This window comes from Ascidia mentula, chromosome 9 (genome assembly GCF_947561715.1).
Source record: "Ascidia mentula chromosome 9, kaAscMent1.1, whole genome shotgun sequence".
Classification (NCBI taxonomy): domain Eukaryota; kingdom Metazoa; phylum Chordata; class Ascidiacea; order Phlebobranchia; family Ascidiidae; genus Ascidia; species Ascidia mentula.
In genome coordinates, this window is record NC_138574.1 from 765,148 (window position 1) to 788,258 (window position 23,111).

Sequence of the window (23,111 nt, forward strand, 5' to 3'; positions counted from 1 at the left end):
GCCACGTTTTATGCATGTTTTAACGACAGAACTGTTGTATGTATATTACATGACAAGCTAAATTGGTTGATGTTTGATAATAAATACAAGAATTTTGGTTACTTTGCCTTGAAATTTTATTCTTTACATAACATTTCGTCCTTTTTAATAGCTTCCAAAAAGACTGTCTCCAAAGGCTTGGCTTTCTTGCTTATGTCTTAAATATCACATACTTCAACGTAAACTTTACAGTAAACATTAATAACCATAATGACTTGCAGATAATTGCGGTAACTCCCCTTTAAACCATATCTGGTGTTTTAAAACTAAGCTCCAGCTACACTTCCATACAGGTTGTGAAATCCCGTGCGTGTACCAACCACCCGTGCTCTAATTCACGGTTGAATCTAAGTTTGCTGTGGAACAAAATGCCAGTGATCGTACCTGCCACCTCTGATAAGCGCCCCACATGAACTTGCCAAGCGCAAAATCTCTCTCCCATCTCTGGTTTCCTTACCACATTATGTTTGTCGTTCATGCGCTCACTCGTGCGTAACCGGGCGTGACGACGTGTCGTGCTTGGCTGCCCACGCTTCCCGGTCATTTAAACTGACGTCGGCAGGCGCGTGCTTTAAAGGTGAACCATGTTTTGCGTTAAAAAAACTAAATCTTGCCAACGTCAGTTTTCCTTTGAACAAAACATGTTTTTGGATTGAAAATGGGAACAATTGACAAAGAAAATACTGCAAATGGAATGTGCAGTTACTCAGAATGCCTAACTACTTTCCTTACCGATGGCTTTGACCACACAATCTACCAAATTTATTCCCAAAAAGACAAGTACTTTGATGTTCTTCAGTAATTGTACTTCAGGTTTTCCTTTAAACTGGCATGCGCCCTTCAAATTTGTTGTGAAGCATGGCGGTCGTTTGTTGTCTGATATCGAGTTCAAGTGTAGTGGATTGTGGTGGGAATGTTAATGGGACGGGGTGGGTGAAGTGGGTGTGGGGTGGGTGAAGTGGGTGAAAATCAAAACTTCCTTTATTTTCTCTCAAGTTTCTAAACTGGATCCATCAACACGTTTTCCCAAAAACTACACGTCATTGGCAAAATACAAAGGACATTTCGTTCCCGCTCATCCTGTTTCATGTCGATTTATGATGATTAAAAAGTGCACAGCAAGTTTGGCAAGACTAGTTCCCTAAGAGTAGCAGAACCTGACCCTCGTTAGACATCGTGTTGATGCCAGCAACACTAATCACCAAAAACTTACACAAATAAAAAAAATTATTCGATTTTAATGTATTCACTTTCGCTATTAAAAAGCTAGTATTTTAGGGTTGAACTTTTCGTACTTAATTAAATATTTTGGAGATGGAGACGCGCCGTAGAATTCCACGTTGTCCGAAAACATGGTTGTCATTAGATTTTCAAATATTAAAAAAACAAGGAATGTATTGATGATATATGCAAACATATATTTGACCACACCGGGATTCGAACCCAGATCATCCTGGACAAGAATCCCGCTTAGGTTTTCTACGTGGTAGTGGGTCGGACGATTTGACCCAAGTTGCCAATCGCCCACCCCATATGAACACATTTCTAGAAGGTATTTACCCATCTAGCATTTATTTCCATGCGCAAGTTAGTGCCAAGTTTCTGGTTTGCAAAATACCTGATTCTCGTCGGTGATCGCCCAGAGACACAGTGTCGAAATCACGTGATCCTCGTTGCATTCCAGGTTCTGATGTAAAAGATATCGAATCCAGGGGTCGACTCGAGACGCTGTAACGCGGTCTGTGAGTTGGAAAATTGAGTTAGAGAATCCCTACCCAGTGGAGAAGATGACGGGCATGTGTTGGTAACGTCTGCTTAGCAATGGCCAGTGTATTGGCTGTGGCTTTCCTATTCAAAGTAACTCTTTGTCCAGTTGTAAATAATCGATGAACATTTCCAAACAGGTGCAAAAAACGAGCTGCTTTGAACGAGAAAGCTAAACGATAGGAAATACTGACTTTCCTATGCAAAGTAATTTCTACCTAGACGTTAAGAACCGATAAACAATTGTGCAAAAAATAACGAGTTTTCCGAATGCAATATTTTCACTGATGATGAACACAGTCGTATTTGAAATGTCTGCTTAATAGCTCTAGAATCTTATATTTTGGCTATCTTGTATTTGAATTTATGAACCGTTTGTTGCATGTTCAAGTTTATGGAAAATGGTCAACCGGATTTAGGGAGAAAATCACTTTCAACATTAAATAAAACACATAACGTTGTATGTACATATTTCCAATTTGATGTTTAAACGGAGGTAGAACGTTTCCGAACAAACAAGGTTACAAATTTATAGCTGATGGAGTCGATCTGTGGATTGTGTCATAAATTAAACAGTGAAAAATGAGACACACAACGAAGTAGCCATCAGCCCGAAAGTTTGCTGGGGGACAAATATTTAACAGAAAAAGGCAATGGTTCCGACGTACCTGTGTTTTATTTTGATTTCATCTTCAGGGAGGGCAGACAAGCGGTTGATTGAAGTTTGACGGCGATTATTTCTACTTGACCTCGGCCGTTTCTTCACAACGGGCTTTTCTGATAAGAGGAATATAATATTGGTTACAAGCAGATAAATTGTGGGTAAAAGTTTGGTACAAAAACAGCGACCCAGTAATTATCGATAAATGAACATAACAACGCTCACCCCACCACTATATATGTCTATATTTATGCTGGTAACCGATCTGAAGACTTGTTCCATTGCGGAGACAAACACGGTTTAGAAACTTCAAACAACAAAAATTAAACTCGCCTGCTTACATATTACAGCCAACGTGACTAATAAAACCAAATTTATTAAGTTCAATGGCATAAAACTGAAAATGAAACCGGGGCATTGCAAAAAATATTGTATCAATGTCGTTTACTACTGCATACATGACATAACGTTACGTTGAGTATTGAACCGATCCGGAGGTCCGTATAAATCCTCCCTGTAATCTATTAAGCGAGTGATTGATTCTTTATTATAAAACAATAAAGAAAGCATCTGCAACAATCTTAAACCATAACAAGTTCTTACTTGGCACAGAAGGTTTCCGAACCGAAGGTGGTTTTATCTTTTTTTGATCTACATCAGATTTCGTGTTCATCTTCCCCTCAAAGTGAGCGATGATCTTCTTGAGAGGTTTCAGGGTTGAGTAGGATTTCTCCTCTCCACTTCCTCCAGCATGAGAAGAAGTCGAGGAGGACATTCCTCAACTTGAAGTTACTCAAACAACTTGAGGAAGAATTTGCATCTTCAACCTAGTTCCAGAGGCAGCCATAACCACAACCCTCACTTGCTGTAAACTTAAATTGAGAAATGTAAAAGAGACAAATAATAAGAAAATAACGGTAATGTCTCCCAAATTTGACGTCACCATGCAATTTCTGGCGAATACAGAAAAAAAAACGAACATCGAAACATCCAATCGCAATCCAACACGTTGCAGAAAATAGAATTTCTCAACCAACCATTCATAAATCTTTAGATTTCACTTTCGTCAATTGATACCGTAGTAAACGTTTTACCCTTCCAGCAGAACCAAACATTACTCCTTTACAGAACCTTGCAATTACAACATATTTCGCAACATTTAAACCAACGCTTGATTGGCCGTGAAAAGATTCTTACAAGACGGTCCGGTTGCGGAATTCGCTCGTGTATTCGGAGTTTAAAGTGTTACGAAATACGTAATGTTTATAACAACTGTGTAAATACCACATTAACTCATATTAACGTTTGTCCAATTCCAAAACAAAAGCTGAAAAACAATTGCATTTTACCATGGTTTTCAGTCCGTAACGCTTGGTTCGGGCATATGTGCGATGTTATGCCGTTTTTTAAACTTGCGTACAAGAGGTTGAAAGTAGTTCGCGGCAAACACAGGTCAAGGTTGTATGTATAATTACATCGGGGCAACTTTCCTTGCACTGTAAAAGACAATCGCGTTTTAAACCGGTCGGATTTATTTTTTGGTTCATTTGCGATCCTGTGTTGCTGTGGGCGAGGTTATAGACAGAGACGATGTGAAGACGAAACAAACATGGTTTATAAATGCAATAAAGAGCTGTATGTACAGCTTTGTTGACTTTCAGACAAAACAGATCACGATAAAAACCAATCGACAAACAGCTGATAACTGACCTCTTCTCAGTATGGTAGACTTGGCTTATTAGGCCTATAGTTCAGACTAATCGATGTTGTAAAAGAATTCAGCTAAGCTGTCAATTGCATCTGACTCGTCGACTCGGCAGTTCCCTTACTGCATATGTGGGAACAACTTAACCACAGGAAGCTGTTTATTCTTACCAGGAGTCACATTCTTATCAGCGGTCACTTGCAGCAGGATTATTCCACTCACATACAGAGAAGCGTATTGCACAGTCAACGAAAGTTTACCAAACACTTCCTTGAAACTTTACGCACGTTTGCGAATGGTTAATTTTTAACCAGGCGTCTGGCCTGTGGCCCACAGATAGTTTTTTTGAAATAAATCGCCGCAGATCAAATACAAATGTCAATTTGTGACGTAGTCGTAATTCACAAAATGTCGCATGGCAGTCAACACACCAGTGTGGTCATAGGTTGCCCGTTTGATAACCTCAAAGTAGCCACGCCTGTCTAACATATGTACTCGTCCTAATAGCATAGAAAGCAATCATAAAATATTCATGCCACACTTTATACATAGAAATCTATTATAAGTCTTGCACATAAGGGAATTTCCCAACTTGCATGCAGCAATTTATATGACGCCAACGTGACGTATCGATACGATAAACAAAAGATTTTTACCAGCAGAACCTACTATAGACCCATAATGTTAAGTTGCATTACCTTCCTTTTCCAGTAAACGGTAAACTTTGACCTTGACTAAATCTCTTTAAAAATATTTTACAAACAGCTCTGCAGTTGTTGGTTAAAATATTTCTTTATATACTGCAACACCTACTGTACAGAAGTAATTACTTTACAGATCACACAAGAAAATAGCAATTGTACTACATGATATAGTCTTGATTGCAACATGGATGGAATAGATAAAGTTATGTCAACACTGGTTAAAGAAACTGAGGATGAGGGTTATGGGTGGAAACAAATTCCGACTCCAACTCCACAGCAAGATGAGGTTTTAATTAAAGTTTCAAAGGCAAATCTTTTTCAAACTACTTTTTATTTATTTATGTTTGTTTTCTGCTGTGCTTGAAAAAACCCTGGGAAGTTTTTTTAGTGGATTGTGAAAGTTTTAAAATTAAAGCTGTGATATTATATGTGCAACCCCAGCAGCCTTTGTTGCTAAAAACTATTAAAGTAGCAAGAAGTCGCAATTTTCTCGTTTTTAACAAAACATTTTATTAGGTTGCAATTTGTGGATCTGACATAAACTTATACAAGTGGAATGATGTGGCGAAGGTAATTGCATCCCTTCCATTTACACCAGGTAATATAGCTGACTGCATTTTGGCAAACTTTCACAATTTTAACATGCCTTATTTGACGACTTCGTTTTGTTTCATGTTAATATCAACACTTTAAACTAATCTCCACCAGTAGAGGTAGCAGCAGAGAGAACATTACTTGATGATGATTAAATCATTTAATCTTATACTGAAGTAGCCAAAAGTGTTAAAGTGTCACACAGTAAATATCAAACAGAAAGTTGTGTGGTGATTACTTACCCAACCAACATACCTTCATGCTGCAGGTCATGAAGCAACTGGGATAGTTGTTGCAAAAGGCAGTGAAGTTAAACACTTGAACACTGGAGACAGAATTGCAGTGGAAAACCATTACTTCTGTGGTGATTGCTACCAGTGCAAAGTAAGTCTATTCATATCTTCAAATTTTCCTGTTTCATAAAAAGTGTTGACAAGTGTCTGTGCAGACTGACAGAGGTGACATCTGCAGCAAACTTAGTCAGTACGGACATGGCAAAGGGACAATTCACGGAGGTTGTTCACAGTATTCCATTGTGCCTGAAAAGTATGTAGTGCTTGTAATGCAAAAGAAGCAACACAAAAATTAGGAAAACTATGTTAACATTACCAACTTTTATAATTCAATAAATTGATCTTTTGTATGTATAAAATTATCCATTTAAATAAGTAAAGAAACAGATGTTGCCGTTCAAGCAAAATAATATTTCTGTTGGTTTTTATAATAAAATATTGCACTGACTGATTGTCTACTACTATTTTGTGAGTAATTTTGGATTTTTTAAACTGTCAACTTATATATAACCCTCTTTTTGTGAACTGTTGCAGATACTGCTACAAACTACAGCATGATATATCAGATGTGGATGCTGTGTTGCTGGAGCCGATGGGAGTTGCACATAATGCTATTGAAAGACTTGAGGTTAAGGGAGAAAGGGTTCTTGTTATTGGATGTGGACCTGTGGGATTGCTGGCTATATCATGTGCAAAGGCGCTGGGTAAGTGTCATGGTGTTTAATTTATTCTGGAAATTGAAAGTTTGTTTATTAAAAATGTCTGTTGTTAGATGGCTGGAAACCCCAGTCATGTTAAGAAGTGTTATGCCCTCTAGTATTCTAACGTGTGTAAGCACTCCTTGTATTGCAGATTTTAGTGTAATGTTTCTAATGTTCAGTTCACATACATCCTAAAATCTAGCTCAATAATAAAAACACTACACAACAATAATGCAATTTTTTGCAACAAGCTCATTATTTATTATTTGAATGCCTTATTTATTATTTCTTAAATTTCCTTTTGTTCTTTTCCAAACCACATAATTTTATGCAGGAGCTACAGAAGTTGTCACTGCAGATATTCTTCCAGCAAGACTGGAGCTTGCAAAGAAGATGGGAGCAGACATTGTCATAAACTCTTCCGATGGAGGAAGTGAAAAAGTGAAGGAGGAGATAATGAGGATCACAGGAGGAGTTGGAGTAGGGAGGATTTGTGAAGCAAGTGGAGCTGCAGTGATGTTGAATGGATGCTTCTCCTATCTGAGAAAAGTATTATCTTGCTACAGAAACTGCATTTTTTTCACCTTGAAACAACTTTTCAAGCATTTGTTTCTGGGGTTAAAAAGTTATAAATATTTTGTAGTTTGCCAAAGCAATTTTTTTACCCATAAATAACATGAGAAAAACATATGAATTGTCGCCGGTAGACAATTTGCTTTCAGCATAATTAACTTGGTGATAAACAAAACATATTAGAGGAAATAATGATAATGATTTAAATTTTTGCTTTAGGGTGGCCGAGTCTCAATTCTAGGTTTACCAAAGCAACCACTTCACATAGAAAATGTCCTCCAAGACATTGTGTTTAAATCTCTTACAATCTGCACTGTCCATGGAAGAAGAATATTCCATACTTGGGAAGAATGTGAAAGAATGATAGCAGAAAAGAAGGCAAGATTTTTTTGCAAAGAAGTTTTTTATTTAATTTTGGGGTAATTGAGTGCACTCTCATTATGGATAATCACCCTTGCAATATATAAATATTTTGATCATGTTATAAGCCATGCCAGTCTTGTGGCACTAAACTGTAAGTTGATGTCTTTTCAATAGCCAAGACCAGAAAAGTACAGATAAATATTTAGGTATCTGGTTCATAAAGTAGCACTTCGTCACATATTGCAATGCACCAAAAAGATGATATTTTTTTTCCAGGTAAACCCAAGTATCGTTGTGTCACACGATCTCCCAATGTCCAACTTCAAAGAAGCATTTGATGCATTGCTCTCAGGCAAAGCTTGTAAGATAGTAATGGATCCACAATCATAATCATTGTTTTTGTGACTTTTTATTTTATCCTCGCTTGTAATTTGTATCGCAAACACTGATCGTGCAGTTTATTATTAACAAGTGATAGCATTGTGCAATCCATGAACATAGTACTTTACATTTCAGCATTTGTAGGGTAAAGTGTACTTTAATTGCTTTGTTTTTTCTACCTCTGAAATCTTTGAATTTGATTTGATTTTAAGGAAGCCAGACATAAGCACGAGAACAAAATTATGCATGTTTGCTTTTATTCAGTGCAATGGTTTTTACTCAATCTCTAATTGATGGTGTTACATATTTTAACAGAAAGCTTAAAAATGTTGTGTACATTGCGCTTTTAAATATATGAGGTGGCAGCTGTTGATTGGTTAGTTTTTATCTAAAGGTAACTACAGTTTACTATGTTAAAAAACAGTGTAAGGTTTTTTATTGTCAAGTAGTTAATAACAAGTAAACAAGCTTTTTAAATGTTGTGCAGCTTTAAAGCATTTCAAGAAAAATCCGTTTGGATAGAGAAATTGCAAAAAGGATTTTAGACATGGGGTGGATTTGACATCCAAATATCTTGCAGTTTTTCAGTACTCCAAAACATCCCGTTGTAATTACAGCAACAACAGAACAACAAAACTTTAATTACAAGGGGCGGCGCGTTCTGTAATGTAAACTAACACTGGCGTATTAAACACTATTGAAAGGCTCTTTCCGGGTGAAAGTACCTGAATTGGCAAACACTGCGACACACGAGCCCCTGTCCTGTTTATTACGCTTTATTGCTACGCGTTTGATCAGGACGGAACTACGCTAAACGCACTGATGTCACGCACAGCAAGGTTCAATATTGGAATAAGTCAATAGTACAGCGACCGATGTAATAATGTTTATGGTACAAGAGCAGCTTGCCGTGTCGGACAATGCTTTTTTAATTTACAGTAAACGCATCAGTAGTAATTGTAGATCAACGACACATGTACCATTATGTTGCCGGGCACTTTATACCCGAAGAAGACGCACGGCAGGTCGTTATTTGTGGGCGAATTTAAGCAACATGTCACTGTACCTCCTGCCAGTGAAAGTCAAAACGTGCTTGGAGCCTCTGGGTAAGTTCTGTGTGTAAAACGGAGGAATAGTGAAAGTGGCTTGTACCGAGGACGTCGGTGCTTGTGACGCAATAATTACAGGATGCGATAAACACAAGACAGAAGATATTTCGTTATACAGTAGAAATCCGTTCATACGGACTCGATTTGTCCGTATTAGACGTTTTGTTTTAAACCTAATGACTGTGTAGTGGGTGGGATGTCGGTAAAATAGTCCTTAAAGACAAGATGTCGTTTGCAACTCGTGTTTCTAACCTTAAGCACTGATTGCGCGACGAACGTGACAAATGACTGAACGTCATACGCGCATCCGTTATTCGGTTGTGGATTAACCGAATTTCCGGACAACGCGAATCCGAAATAACTGAGTTCTACAGAACTTAGTTTATAAGAGGCTTGCACTGTCTTTATGGCAACAGCCACATGCTTCTCTGGTTCTCGTGTTTTACTTGTTTGTCGCAAGCAGTTCTCAGTGTCTTCATGCATGCATCTTGTAAACAATAATTAACCGTAAGAGTTGCTCAAGAAATGCGTGGCTTCGTATACAAACCTCAAAGCCAGGACAAACCAAACCCGACGAGCATATTTGTTTTGAAGCAGATTACGGACTAAATTTGGAAAGCAAAATGTTTTATTGGGTTTTGTTTGTGGTAACTTTTAATAACATAGTGAATGTATTAAAAATGACTCTGCACAATTAAAGTTGTCAACAGTGAAGGTCAGCGCTTTACACGTTGATCTGATAAATTAAACATTAATATAAATTTAAACCACCAAAGGAATCCTGACTGATAAAACGTTTAACGCCATTAACTCGACCGTCTTACTATGAAGTGGAGCGGTGTTTTACACACTAGAAGAAATCCACAAACAGATTTTTTCTAATTTGCACGTTAATAGTTGAAAATCCCCTACGAAACTTTACATGGCAGCAAACCAGATGAGCAGAACGACGCGTCGACTGACGTGAACCAGCAGACACAAGTCGACTCCGTAAAAGTAACGCAGAAAACTCTCACATACGGAGAGAACAAGGGCGAGAAAAACATCAAAGAAGAAGACGTCAAGGTCATCTGGAAGAAGGCTGGGTCCGCATCTGCCATCGCTAAGCCGAAAAAGGGAGCAGCTGCGAAAGCGTTCTTCACTCCAGCTTCGAGCGAATCGAGAGATACCGACACAGAGCAGGTAGAATATTTATTGCGTGAAAAAGAATTTTTTTGGAAAGTGATTGAGATTGCTTTGAGTTTGAGGTTTTACAACAAAAATATTATTTGAAACACTAAAGATGAATAGAGTTCTTGTCAAATATGTTTTAGAATGAGATAAATGACCCAAACTGAAGGAAAGCAAGTTTAAACAGGATAATTCATTGGGGAAATCAAGTGGGTTAACTTTAACATAACGCAAAAAAAACTGTCAGGGCACAAATACGATAAAAGATAAAAGTTGTCAAGGAAAATACGTTCATGTTCTCAATTCACCTTCAGGTGGTCGATCTTCCTGTGACGAAAGAGGAAGACGGAGAAGCGAAGAAGAGGAAGAAGCCGAACACTCCTCCTCAACAAATATCACCGCGGAAGAATATACCTCCACGACAAATACACTTCCCTTTAAAAACGCGACTGGTCAGTGCTCATAATGAAAGAGTAACAAACAAATCATAGGAAGATTATTCGTGTGTAAATCACCCTAATACGGGCGCCTGATTCAATAACACCCAAGGCTTTGTCACTGCCCATATATTTACCTTTTGTATATAATGTTCAATAATTCGTAGTCGTTCACACAAAATAATATAATTTATTTTGAAAAAACGTTCCTTTAAATGTGGTGTTTTAAGTCATATAACATGTGCTTGGGCACAGTCAATCATGCCCGAAGTCACAGATGAACGAAAATAAATAATACCAATTCCAGCTTTCATGTTTGTTAGGTAGCGAAAACCAAGGATCAAACCTCAAGTCCAAAGGTCGAAAGAGACAAGACTGAAGAGGTCGAGACAGCGGAGGAAAAACCAACAGAAAAGGAAGAAACAAAAGAACAACCTGAAGAAGCTCCAGACGAACATCAACCTACGGATGATAAAACTAAGTCCAAACCAGAAGGTGGATCTTTGTATACCGTGAATAAACCAGGCATGGGATTTATTCTCTGAGCGTCGACAGTCACGTCAACATTCCAGTTTAAAGAGCGTGAAATAGATGAAAAAAATCAGTTTCTATAAAAAAAAAACTTTGTGTCTGATAGCGGGTTAATCATCAGGGTCTGACTGTACTTGTAATGTTTCGCTGGTCCGAACTATAAACGAAACGCAGTTCCAAGCAATAATTACATGGCCACAACATTTCGATTTAACAATAAACTTACAAAAATTTCCAAGTTCCGAAGCCGAGCAAGTCGTCAACTGAAGGACACGACAGTGGAGAGAGCGACCACGAATCACAAGAGCAGGACTCAGTTTCGACAGATGACAAACAGAAGGCGATCGTTATAAAACCAAACCAGGATCTAGCAGGATTTGCGCAAAGTGAGGACATGTTTATAATAATACAACGACACACATGTTTTCATGGTAATAAGATGGAGATAATTTATCAAAGTTCCGCACTTTTAATAACCTTTATGTCGGGTAAATGGATGTACAGTAAAGATTGTGTACCAATGCACGGTATAGGCATCTTTATGTCCTGCAAATTTGTATCGGAGCTAAAACCCACTGTGTTGCTCTTGTTCGTGGATATTTTTTAATATTGGTAGTGGTTGCAATTTCACCAAGTCCTTGACATTTTTCTGTATCCCAAACTTAAACAAATGAGCAACCAGCAACGAAGTACCGCCTACAATTAATCAGACCACAATATTCGACATGTATTTACAATACTTCGTATTATTATTCGATGATTTCTATCAGCACCAGCCAAGTTTGTTTGACCCACTTTAAGCAAAACTAAAGGACCAAGGCACTATTTCAACACACACTAAAATCACCAGCTTCTGTTTTTCCGACAGAACTTGAATCTGAACAGGAGGAGACCCTCAGTGTCCTCAGACCAGACGCGGTTGAGGACATAAAACGTGATCTTGCGCAGAAGGGGATCATAGTCCTCCCTCCAAGTGAAGTTTTACCCACCGTTCCCGAGGGCAACGAGACATCTGAAGAATCTTCGCATGCTGAAGGTCAGTTGGGTGAAACTTACGAACAGATAAGGTTGTGTTAATTCTCAAAAAGACATTGATTTTACGCAAGCTCTCGAACCCTTTATGTTGGACAGGAATATTTAAATGTTATTTAGCCTAATAAGTTTTTGTGTTTTTAGACGGAGAAGGTGAACAAGACGAGGAAGGAATTGATGACAAGGAAAGTCTTGACGCTGACGACGCCACAGGGGAAGTAAGTCTGATTCGAATATAAATAAAAGTGCAAAAAGCTTTGTTAGGAAACTCAACTTCAATCCACTCCGAAAATATCACATCGAAATAAAAAGACATTTGTTACCTCATAGGGCGCTTCCGACAAACTCGAAAGAAAAGAAGGTTTTAAGACAAACAAGTCGTTCGAAATAAGAAGGTTGCAGGCTAAAGCTGAACGGGAAAGAGAAAACAAAAGAGCTTTATTCGGACGAAGGGTAAATTACAAATCACAAGTTTGAAAAGAGTCAGCTGAACTTGGCCATGTAGCATTTAAACCAGTGGTCGTCAACCTTTGGGATTACCCAAGGCGACTGGATTACTTGTTTAAATTGGTTGACCTGAGCGTTTTTTCAAAAATTATTATTTTCGAAAAACACTGAAGGTTTTAAGACTTTAATGGTTCGGGGGTTGAAATAGGCTGAAAACCAGCTGCGTTATATTCGTTATATTCTGCCCAGTTTCCAAAGCTGAGAATGAAGTCAGAAAGTCCAACAAAACCGCATCCTCCTTACCAGAGGGAGCGAAGAAGTCGAACACTCAAAAGCGCTCTCAAACCTGCTACACCACCTAGCGGCGATGAGGTACAAAGGCCTACTACAACAACTAAACTTGTTCGTTATCCTATTTACGCAGATGTTTTGTGTTTGTTCTATATGGTTTAATTGCCACATATCACAACATAATTGATGAAATAATTGATGTTTCATAAAATGTGATTTTTTGCAGACGGGAAGGGGTATTTTAAAGTCGCCAAGTCCGTTACCGGGAAAAGTTAAAATCTCGGTTCGAATCCGAGATCCAGAATACGACTATCAGGAATACACGGACGTTGAACTTGAATCAGACTCAATGGACAGGTACAAACACATACTTTATTAAAATTACTTTGGTAAGAATAGGTAGGGCTGGTTCATTGGTGGCACGTGGAAAGAAAGGAAATATAAAGTTTTTTTTCCTCAAATACAAGACCCACTTGCGCATAGCTGTTGTAAACGAAAGACAATGATGAAACATGTTTTGCCTTGTCTGTGGCCTCTTTCCAAAAACTAAACTGGTACTGACAAGTATGCAGCAGCCCAAGAACCCAATTAATGCAAAAGAAATTACCAGCAAAGCTAAAGGCAATGCAAACATTGTAACATAAATACACGTATGTGCAGCAGGCATTTGTTGTGTTTGTTAAATATGACGTCATAAGCAAACTAGAATAAATGAGAATGCTTTGGAATTAATAAGAAAGTATTACCAGTCAATTAAACAAGCATAACAACTTAATTGTATAGCTTATTTTAAAACCTCTACTTACCGCATTCCTTTGTTAGTCCCTGGGTTGCAGTTTCACCAACCTGTGGTGTCTGACAAACTTTTCCACAACAACGGCAACCTTAGGCACAGTCTGACTGCGCTCATTTTACATGATTAAACACACAATATGCAAAGCTTTCCGCAGTAAACAAGTTCAACTGATGTTCAGTAATAACAAACAGGATTTCGGCGGATAAATATCAAACTGTAACCTTGGTTTTCTAAGTTTAACTGCAAGGACACATGTAGCCTCAAAGCAGGCGCCAATTTGTTTTCACCATTTGGAGGCGCTATTTGTAGTTGTTGACGGAATAAATTAGAACATAAACAAAAAAATTATGAATTACGTCAGTGAGACATTAAGATGGAACGTTGGTAATTGTGGTTTTATCACTTGTAGCAATTTTATTACTTTTTGAATCAATTAGTGGCAGGGCCAACAGCTTCCTGTCTTTCTCTGACTTGGATGTTAGATCTGAATGCTCATCTGATTCTTCAACTTACAGCACAACCACGTTTAACGAATCTCCGAGTGAATGTAAGAATTTGCAGCCAGTTGTTTTTCTGCCTTCGAGCTAGTTTTTTGATATTATTAATACTATCAGTCACACAAACACGCTACTCTACTTTTAGTGCCAGGTATATGATATTAACTGCATCTAAGATCATCATTTCTGATTTACAACATGTTGACTTTGTTAATACCAAGCACAATTTTATCTCTCTTCAGCCATTATAACATTCAAGTTTTACACAATTTTTTTCAGTGTCGCAGAGTGATGATGACAGATCTTTGCAAGGAAGTGCTCTGCATCGGCTTTACGACGAAATTGACACCTTAAGTCCATCTAGACAGTCAGAGTACATTGAAATGATGAATAGGTAATTACGGAGTTAATAGGTATCGCGATCATTAGGTTTACAGCTCCCGGTGAGGTAGCTTGATTTTTCAAATCTTGCTTCGGCTGGTCAGAAAAAAGTGGCTGATCCAGCTAGGCTGCAATGCCTGGGCTGCCAAGCCTGCAAACCTAGGCAATTACGGTTTTTTTATGTAAAGGAAACCGCGCTAATAGAGGACCAAAAATTCAAGTTAAATTTGTTGGACAAAACTGGACAGGAAAACGGCAGTTTTTCTATATTTAGAGAAATCGACTCAAGAGATTCGAAAAGATCGCGATCTGCGATGTCCAGAGTCACAAGGTCAAGTCTCCATCTTCCTGTGAAACAAGTTCCCCCGAATCAACTTGTGGAAAGTTACATGGAAGCTTATCAGGACCGACCCATGAACCTGTTTGACTCCATGAGGTGAAAAGCTTTAATATTGCATAAGGTAATGGGTGGAACCAAACCTTTTTAATTATATTTGCACAAAAACGTTTTAGGTTTTAAACTAAAAATATACTAAGTTGCTTTGAGTTGAAGCAAACGTGCAAATGAAATTTTACTCTGTGCCAGGTTAACAATAAAATGTTGTATTTGCAAAATATTTATTCCAAAAGTCGCCAAAAAATGACACAGTGATTAGTATTGAAAGTACGCCAACGTGCTTTTGGAAAAGAAACAACAAAAACACAAGAAAAAAACAAAGAAGTTGTACAGTGCTTTTTATTGAAAGTAAAAAAAATACAAAATACCAAATGCTTATAATCTCGACAAAAATAAACGGCATATTACGATAAACAGCATCTCATAATCTCTAATCGCAGTAACTGACAATCAGCAAAATCAGTAAGAAAACATGAACACAAATGAATAAAAAAAATTAAAAATAAATTTGGAAGTTCCGAAATCACACCATGTATAAGTTTACAGAGATCGCGAATAATTCTCTGCGCTACAGTAGCAAGCAACTGGGATTTTCCAGCACCCTCTGTTTCCGAGATCAACTGAGTAGTAAACAGTGGAGGGCTCGAATCTCACCGTTCTAAACCTTCTTTGGACTTGACATTGTGTGTTGCACAACGCGACGTTCACGTATCTTCCAGCTATTGGGCAGGAGACGTAGCTCCAACTTGTGGATGTACCGGCGTGGGTTCGGAATTTTTGTGGCAGGCACTCGTTTTCCAAGTAGAAGCTGGCATAAAGTAATGTGATGAAAGGCAATTCAAATAATAAACCTATTTTTAGGTAAAAATATGAGGTATGACCGATGGTTAAATACTTTTTGGTTTAATGTAAAAAGCATAGAGGAATTAAGCACTACATATGCCTTCATATAATATCGAACATTGTACATATTTAGACGAACAAATTCACCATAACGTGGCGATTACCACAAACCCTCCTGTACTTTGCTCAGTGATAAGGTTTCCGCGGCATATTTTAGTTATTCAGAAGTCGTTTGCTTTATAACATGAAAGTGACTGAAATAGGGTTTATAGCTGCTTACCTAGACATGTTCAATTTTCTGCATCTGCTTGACGAAGCAAAGTTGAATGCGATGACAAAAAACAAGGCAACGGTCAAAAATCTCGAAGAGGCCTGAAAAACACATTTGATCAAACATTGCAACAAGTGAGGGTTGTTTTATAGAAAGCTATGCTGCTTTTATCAAGTAATCGAACAAGCACACGAAAACGCTGTATTGCATTGCACTTACCATTTCAAAGAATAGTTATGAAGTTGTGATATACAAGATGTTTAAAATCTTCTGATTTCAAAGCGATTCTCGTCTTCTTGTTTTATCCTCAGTAAAGATTCGCGTGTTATGATAGTCAGGTTGTTGCTGGCTTGCTTTTATACCCTCCATTGCACCGAGCCCACTCATTGGTTTCGGGGTTGCATGCCGGCTACTTGTAATGTTTCCTTTTGTTTTCCTTAGTTTCAATTTCTGATTTCAGCCAATCCTGGATGTTTCCTCAAGAGAGCCGCAACTCATGTCTGGGGATTCCCCTAACTTAGCAAGACTTTAAAACACGCGCAAGGCGAAGCTTCTCAAATTTCAAGGTCTTTTCTCCTCACTGACGGTTAACCTGTTATATCTTTTACAACGTTTTTACGTGAAATTCAGACAAATTTAAGCAGCTAATGACAAACTATTTAAAAACAACTGAATAAAAGCATAAAAAAACAGGAATGTTTTGTTGAAACACTTTGTTTATGGTACGAAAAGGATTCTTTGGTCCTGTGGTAATCCGATACTTACAATCGACCTTCCCAGGAATCGGTACCGGGAGGGTATTCCCCAAACATGTAATTGTACTTTAGGGGTTTTTCAGCTTTATTTCAATAATTTCCATAAAAACCATAAATATGATTATGGTTCAACACAGATTGTTGCTACTTTTTGCAAAACAAGAAACCGTCGAGTAAATAATGGTCATTTCACAGTATATAGAAGAACTTGCTCTTGAACGAGAATCGAGCACATGTAAATGTTCTGTCCGTGCTGTAACAAATCTGCTCTTTTCAAAAAATGACAAATTTATGTTCATGAAATTCAATAACTTGTTGCTTCTATTGTTTATAATGCCTTAAGTCAAAATTTAAAATTTGTCAAAAAGAGAAGCGTCGACCTTCATGGTGCAAAGAAGTTTAACTCAAATTAGACTTTTAATCACTCGCAATACCTCAGCTGTATCACTTCGGGGGATCTTTACACTGCTGGGTTGTAATGCTAGACTGTATCAGATTACATTCACAAACAAAGCGACGAATTACAACTGGAGCATGTGGCGTTTCACACATTCGGTACAGGCAAAACAATCCCCCACAGTGAAAACGTTCAAGCAAGTAAAAGTCCCCATTCCATAATAGGGCTCCGTTCTGATTTAGGTTAGTTTGCATATCTTCGATGTCAAATGCACGTTTAAACGATTAATCAAACTTTTATATTCAAATTCTTATATTTTCGTCATCATCCGAAGTACGATCAGAACAAACACAACGGAATGTTGGCGAGGGACCGGTTTAAACACATTTTGTCAATAAAACCTAACCTGGGGTGTCGTGATTTTAAATTTACAAAAAAATAACATTTTAAGTTGTTTTATCGACAACCGAAAATCAAATTAACGATAATTTCACAAAAATGTTCAAAATTCAGAAGGGGAGCAACCTAAACAGGCATGGAACAGTCCAGGTACAGCACTGATGCACTGGTTTTGCTGCACCAATGTGTTTGAACACGAGTGCGCGACATCTAGTGGCACCATACTTCAAAATCACAAACAACTCACTCGAATCCAAAACTGTTTCTTCTTTTTGTTGACAAAATTATTTGATCGTTTCAAATTTTGCTTTTTTTTAACTGAGCAATTACGCGTTCCCACATTTTCACACGGTATCCTGTAATACAAAAAATTACAAAAATGTGTAAAATTTCTATGTTTTCCCCGAAAGACACGAATCCCTCCGCCAATCATCACGTGACCGACAGAGGAGGAGAGATAAAAGAAGAGTGAGTTTTGTTGAGGAGGAAGGTACTAGGAGGCAGATGGATCCGACATCCGGACACAATGAGTTCGCGGTAGAAAACGAAACGCAAACGTGAGGAGGAACTATTTTAACTGCAACCTGGGTCCCTTTTGGTATTACGCGATACCCCGTGTTGTCACTGCTATAACTTATACTAAAATATAGGACCTACCTAAAACTGTATATTGTAATTATGTTGTATCTGTCATCATGTTTTCTCTTCTGGCAAAAGTACGTTAATTAGTGTCAGAATGGAGCAGTCTTATTTAAATTACAGTATGTCTGGCAGCAAAAGTAGCACAAAACTCTATATCCCGTATGTGTTAAATACTAAAACAGTTTCTCTAAAACCGCCTAAAATTACAATCGCTTGTTTTGAATGTTTTTCAATGCGTAGTCCCCGTCACCACAGACAACCTGGAGAGATGGCGGTTGCATTTGGACCCACTATTATTCCTATCGGTACACGGCAAGGATATACAAGGAGAGAGTGGAAACGTCGGGTCGAAAAAGTAATTATCCAATATTTTATTACTTTGCTGTAATTTTCTTGGCGCTCAATTTTTGCAATAGGTTTCGAAAACAAATTTTTAATATTTTAAAATGTAACTTAAAAAAGCAACAGTCAGTCTCTTGCGAAAACAGTGTACCAGCAGGTGCCCTAGGTATAGACCAGAGACTGACACGGCGCATTAAAATTTGTATCAAAAAAACAAATGAAAGTTTCGAGTTCCTTTTTTTTTAAAATAATAAGTTGAAGAAATGCAACGTTCTGCAGTCATCACCTCATGGGTTTAAACGTGTTTTTTTAGTTTTTCGAAACGTCTTACGCCAACAGAGATCATACAAAGTCAAGACGAAAAGGAGGAAATACCCCGGTCGATTTAAACGAAGGTGAACCAGAATTCTCTGGGAATTGCGCTTGTTGCCGCAATAGGTAGGCATGGGTGGCAGTCAAATACAATATCCTATGAGCATAGTGCTACCGCAGGCATAATATGCCATGTGGCACAAATAAACGTGGATTATTTTATTACATTCGGACGCCAACAAGTAAATTAAAAACAAAATTAAATACCTTTATAATTAGATGCAGACCGCTGTACGATATGCTGGACTGCTCCAAGAAATCAACGATCAGTCACATATTGTGGCTTTTCCTTCCGACCGTTGTATTCACAGTGCTTCTATGCATCCTTTTGTTTATAGCCGCAGGTTTGTTAATATTCCCTGCTGTCTGCACAGAAAACTAAATATCGTACTAACAATTAGCCTAGAATTTTTAAATTTACGAAATTTATCGTTTAGTTCTTAAAATCTTTTCGTAGAGCATTTGTATCCCTTTTGCGACATCTGACGGTTAAAAAAATGCAGATGGCCCGCCAAAGCTTGGAATATGCTTTTTTAATTTAAATAAATATTCCTTAAAAATATACGTTAAAACATAATTTCCTGCCCTTGTTAGCAGTTTGGGAATCAAAACTATCGATATGCAGTCGTGCATTTGGGTAATATTTTTTTGCCGAAAAACCACAGAAATAAACGTTGGCCCACGGGCGCCTTTACCTTGGCCCACGGGCGCCTTTACCTGATAACAACTGACACTCATTTAAAAGTTTAAACACCCCTTGTTTAAAGTCAACCAGTCACTGCATATATGTTTAGCAGCACATTATTGTAATCTAACACTGCTATTTTTGCAGACATTATTCCTCTTGGTGGTGCAACAAACAATTCAACAGACTTCGCTGGCGCAGCAAGTGGAACATAACTGGTGTGTTATAGGCAGAAAAAACTTTCATATAACCGAACAATGCAACAACAAGTCGAAAAAATTTGTGTCATTTATTGTCTTTCAAAAAGTAAAAAACACACTGCAATGATGGCAGTATTTACAATGACACACTTTGCCTGCACTAGACAAGCAATTTCTCAATGCTAAGTTTCAAAGAATCGATTTGAGATTTCAACTGCGATCCTTCCTTCACTGTAATTGACCCAGCAATAACAGGTCTTGATACACCACAAGCTCTGCCTAATCCTGCAAAAACATTGTTAACATCTTCAATTATTTTATATTTTGGCTATCAAATAATTTTTTTTGAAGGACTGACCATTATAAATTTACAATGCTCATTTATATTTTTTAGTAATATCCGAACAACCTAACAAAAAAAAATTAAAGTCACAGGTGCAACAAAAACATAGATTTTACATTCTCATAAAAAGATAGTTTTAAACAAACCTTGCTTAGATGGGACAAAAACATATGGAACATTTTTGTCTTCGCACAATAATGGCAAATGCAACAAAATTTCCAACGGTTCTGCATCAGCGGCTAAAACAATCAGCTCTGATATTCCACGATTAAGTGTTTTCGTTGCTACAAAAAAAAACAATATTAATTAGAATGAATATCCCACATGTAATTAGGCCTGTAACCAAAATAGCCATAAAAAAGAAAATTTTAGTTAAAATGTATTTTAAAACTTGATAATAAAAATACAATGATATTTATAAATGCCACGGAAAATTAGGTTATCCTATAGAGTCAAATTATTAAACGTGACGCATCAGTCTTAATATCGAAATGAACTAAATTCTCTTAATTAAATTCACAAAAATGTGTAAAATAAACACATACACCTATCAGGTTGTTAAAACCACCTAAATGAATTGTTTTCATCACCCAGTAAAATGAAAAAAAAAAATTAATTTTACAATTAAACTAAAAATGCTATAGGTCTATGTAATTTCTAATTTTAAAGATATTTTTGACAATTTAAATCTATACCTTCGTTTGCCCCCTTCCGCAGCTGTTTATAGTTTGCAGCTTGCTGCATTAAATCCAAAATTGTTTTGGTCATTGATTGATTAGCCAACGGATACGCCTTTGGGTTTACTTCTTCAGATGCCTGATGAGCAGAATAAAAAAATGTTTCCCTGTCACACAATGATATTTTGCAAAATTTTACCATTTTGAATATTTCCTCTCCGCTCACAGATGATCACGGCTTCACTGAGGTTTCTTGCAGTGGAAATTCACATAAGAGAAAACACAGACAAATGGAGATTCCAAAGCAGCTAAATTCGCTACCACAAACACGTGCGATTGACAACAAAAAGTTACCGCAGGCGCGGGAGTTTACTTTTACCTACAGCACAGAAGAACGAGCTTGACAACTATCGAAATGACCATGCGGAATTCAGTGCTAACTGCATTTATAACGTTGGGTGTTCACATTTTTACACAAAATTCCACTATTTTTGATTATTTTTGTTCAAATATGTATGTTGTATGACTTCCCAGTGTTACTTTGCTCGCCTATGGGACACTGGCATGTTCTTATAAATACTGTGCAAAAGTGCTAAAAAATATAATTTGACAAAAAAAAACGCTTGGGGAGTAAATTATTTAAATTTGTTTTCTGTCGATTTAAATTAATAATTCAGTACATTGTAACAAAAAAAATACAATCGGATTTACGATCAATTTACGATTTTTTACTAAGCAAAAGATCACCAACCCTCGCTGTTGTATTTAATTGGAGACAAAAATGCAACCAGACTTTGTGAGAATCTCTGGGAAAACTTTACTAGCAACGTTTGCCTCGTGTAAATGTGTGGTTTAAAAATATTGGGATTTGCTTGACTACAACATGCCATGAAAAGATGACACTGCAAATATTATGTATCACTACTGTCCACATTTTTGAATTGTACCCCTAAACCACTGCAACAGGATAATGTAGCCAAGATAAAAAAAAATATGTAGGCCCAATGGTTTGAATCACATTCTACGTTTGATTTTTGCCTGTCTTAAGATTTGTAGCGCTATTCCATACAAGTGTTATATCGATGGTTTCTTGTATGGAATGAAAAAACACACTCCCATTTCATGAAAGGAAAATATACACTGCAGGCTTTCTTGCCAAGCTTATGCAAACGTGTACTTTCAAAGTTAAAATATGTCGGTTTTCGTACAAGACAAATATATTTCGCTAAAAACATCGTTGTTTTATTGTTTATATTTGTGGCGTTAAATTGACGAACTCACGTTATCGAAGTTAAAAAATAGAGGATTCGAAGTTTGTTAAATGGATTCGACCGATATTTGAAACGGTACACATTCTGTTTTTTTAACCGTCCTTTTTATGCAGTGTTTCGATCTCATCGAATTCTACTCGAGTTTTTTTTATATTTTTTTATATCATTTGCACGCAGACCATATACTTGTATTTCTGCTGAAAAACACTTATTTGCTAGTAATTGCTCTTGTATTTCTCTGTATCATGAGTAGGTGTTAATTTTATGGTTGAATGAACACAGATATGTCACAGTTGTGCAAATTTAATTAGAACGCTGGTTTTGCTGGAAACGGAATGAGACTTATTGTGATATTATAGTCAAATCTACATTTACGTCAAAAATTAAATGCCTCATAATCGCTGCACTTGCAACTAATTGACACAATAGGTAGCGCTTCACTTTATTTCAGTGATAATTGTTAGTCGTAGAATTTCGTTTTTAACAAGTGCCGCTTACAGGACACAATAAGACAGTCAAACCCTTTTCACATAAACAGTACAAGATGCCAGTCGAAAGCATGTCTCGAAAGCAAAAGCTTCCGTTTGCACGGTCAGAAAATGCCTGCTTATTGTCGGTTTGGGGTTTTGTTCATCTCTCATTTTCACAATTGCATAAAACAGTAGTTAGTGAATAACTGTTTCGGTGTTGGACAACTGCTAAATAACTGCCAGATACATAAAACCGACATACCTAATTATTATCTTTATCTCAAGTAAGAAAATGCAAAGTATGTCACATGATGTGCCCTACATGGTGAAAATATGTTATGTATAAAGCAAGTGTAATTCAAACCGGATCGAATTAACCAAGGCATACTGGCAGACTACAGGTCGTGCACGATATCGTTATCAAAACGTAGTTGCAGTGATGCCTTTTCGTTTTTTGCGCAAAATAAACAGGATTTAATTTTCACCTAAACATATTTCCTAATATATAACAAAACACAAAGATCTGTCTGCTACGATCGCTGTTTGAAGTTTTAACAAAAATAATGTTGTATGAATAT

General features: G+C 37.2%; 4 protein-coding genes across 7 annotated transcripts in view; 2 read left to right on the forward strand and 2 right to left on the reverse strand.

The window, feature by feature from the left end:
• LOC145914795 (uncharacterized) overlaps positions 1–3,341 on the reverse strand; it is a 47,032-nt gene extending 43,691 nt beyond the window's left edge. The window contains exons 1-3 of one of the 2 annotated variants that reach the window (XM_083002641.1): positions 3,068–3,341; positions 2,472–2,580; positions 1,658–1,779 (exon numbers count right to left, since the gene is read on the reverse strand). In XM_083002641.1, coding sequence (XP_082858767.1) covers positions 1,658–1,779; positions 2,472–2,580; positions 3,068–3,239 — 403 coding nt within the window. In that variant the 5' untranslated portion in view covers positions 3,240–3,341. The remainder of the gene's footprint in view (positions 1–1,657; positions 1,780–2,471; positions 2,581–3,067) is intronic. The other variant, XM_083002642.1, reaches the window with a different exon arrangement.
• A 1,544-nt stretch (positions 3,342–4,885) lies between these two features.
• Positions 4,886–8,100, forward strand: LOC145913873 (L-threonine 3-dehydrogenase-like). Of its 2 annotated transcripts, none has more exons than XM_083001636.1 (8): positions 4,886–5,180; positions 5,390–5,471; positions 5,736–5,851; positions 5,916–6,013; positions 6,295–6,464; positions 6,796–7,010; positions 7,254–7,412; positions 7,674–8,100. In XM_083001636.1, the coding sequence occupies exons 1-8, from the start codon at positions 5,058–5,060 to the stop codon at positions 7,785–7,787; spliced, it is 1,077 nt and encodes a 358-aa protein (XP_082857762.1). In that variant the 5' UTR covers positions 4,886–5,057; the 3' UTR covers positions 7,788–8,100. The 2 variants fall into 2 exon arrangements, with proteins under 2 accessions (XP_082857762.1, XP_082857763.1); XM_083001637.1 differs by having other exon boundaries at positions 4,886–5,159.
• A 627-nt stretch (positions 8,101–8,727) lies between these two features.
• LOC145914798 (uncharacterized) lies at positions 8,728–22,239 on the forward strand. Of its 2 annotated transcripts, none has more exons than XM_083002646.1 (19): positions 8,728–8,884; positions 9,817–10,069; positions 10,372–10,509; positions 10,818–10,989; positions 11,265–11,411; positions 11,894–12,061; positions 12,202–12,275; positions 12,388–12,510; positions 12,754–12,876; positions 13,022–13,152; positions 14,029–14,138; positions 14,368–14,482; positions 14,744–14,905; positions 17,942–18,088; positions 18,414–18,528; positions 18,829–18,953; positions 19,107–19,231; positions 19,720–19,790; positions 21,021–22,239. In XM_083002646.1, the coding sequence occupies exons 1-18, from the start codon at positions 8,763–8,765 to the stop codon at positions 19,785–19,787; spliced, it is 2,418 nt and encodes an 805-aa protein (XP_082858772.1). In that variant the 5' UTR covers positions 8,728–8,762; the 3' UTR covers positions 19,788–19,790; positions 21,021–22,239. The 2 variants fall into 2 exon arrangements, with proteins under 2 accessions (XP_082858772.1, XP_082858773.1); XM_083002647.1 differs by having other exon boundaries at positions 10,399–10,509; positions 10,818–11,021; positions 11,252–11,411.
• LOC145914811 (NHP2-like protein 1) lies at positions 19,843–21,149 on the reverse strand. The gene is made up of 4 exons (XM_083002658.1): positions 20,992–21,149; positions 20,811–20,931; positions 20,262–20,399; positions 19,843–20,057 (listed from the first exon to the last, which is right to left on the reverse strand). Exons 1-4 carry the CDS (start codon positions 20,992–20,994, stop codon positions 19,933–19,935), a joined length of 387 nt encoding a protein of 128 aa, XP_082858784.1. The 5' UTR covers positions 20,995–21,149; the 3' UTR covers positions 19,843–19,932.
• Positions 22,240–23,111: the final 872 nt, after the last annotated feature.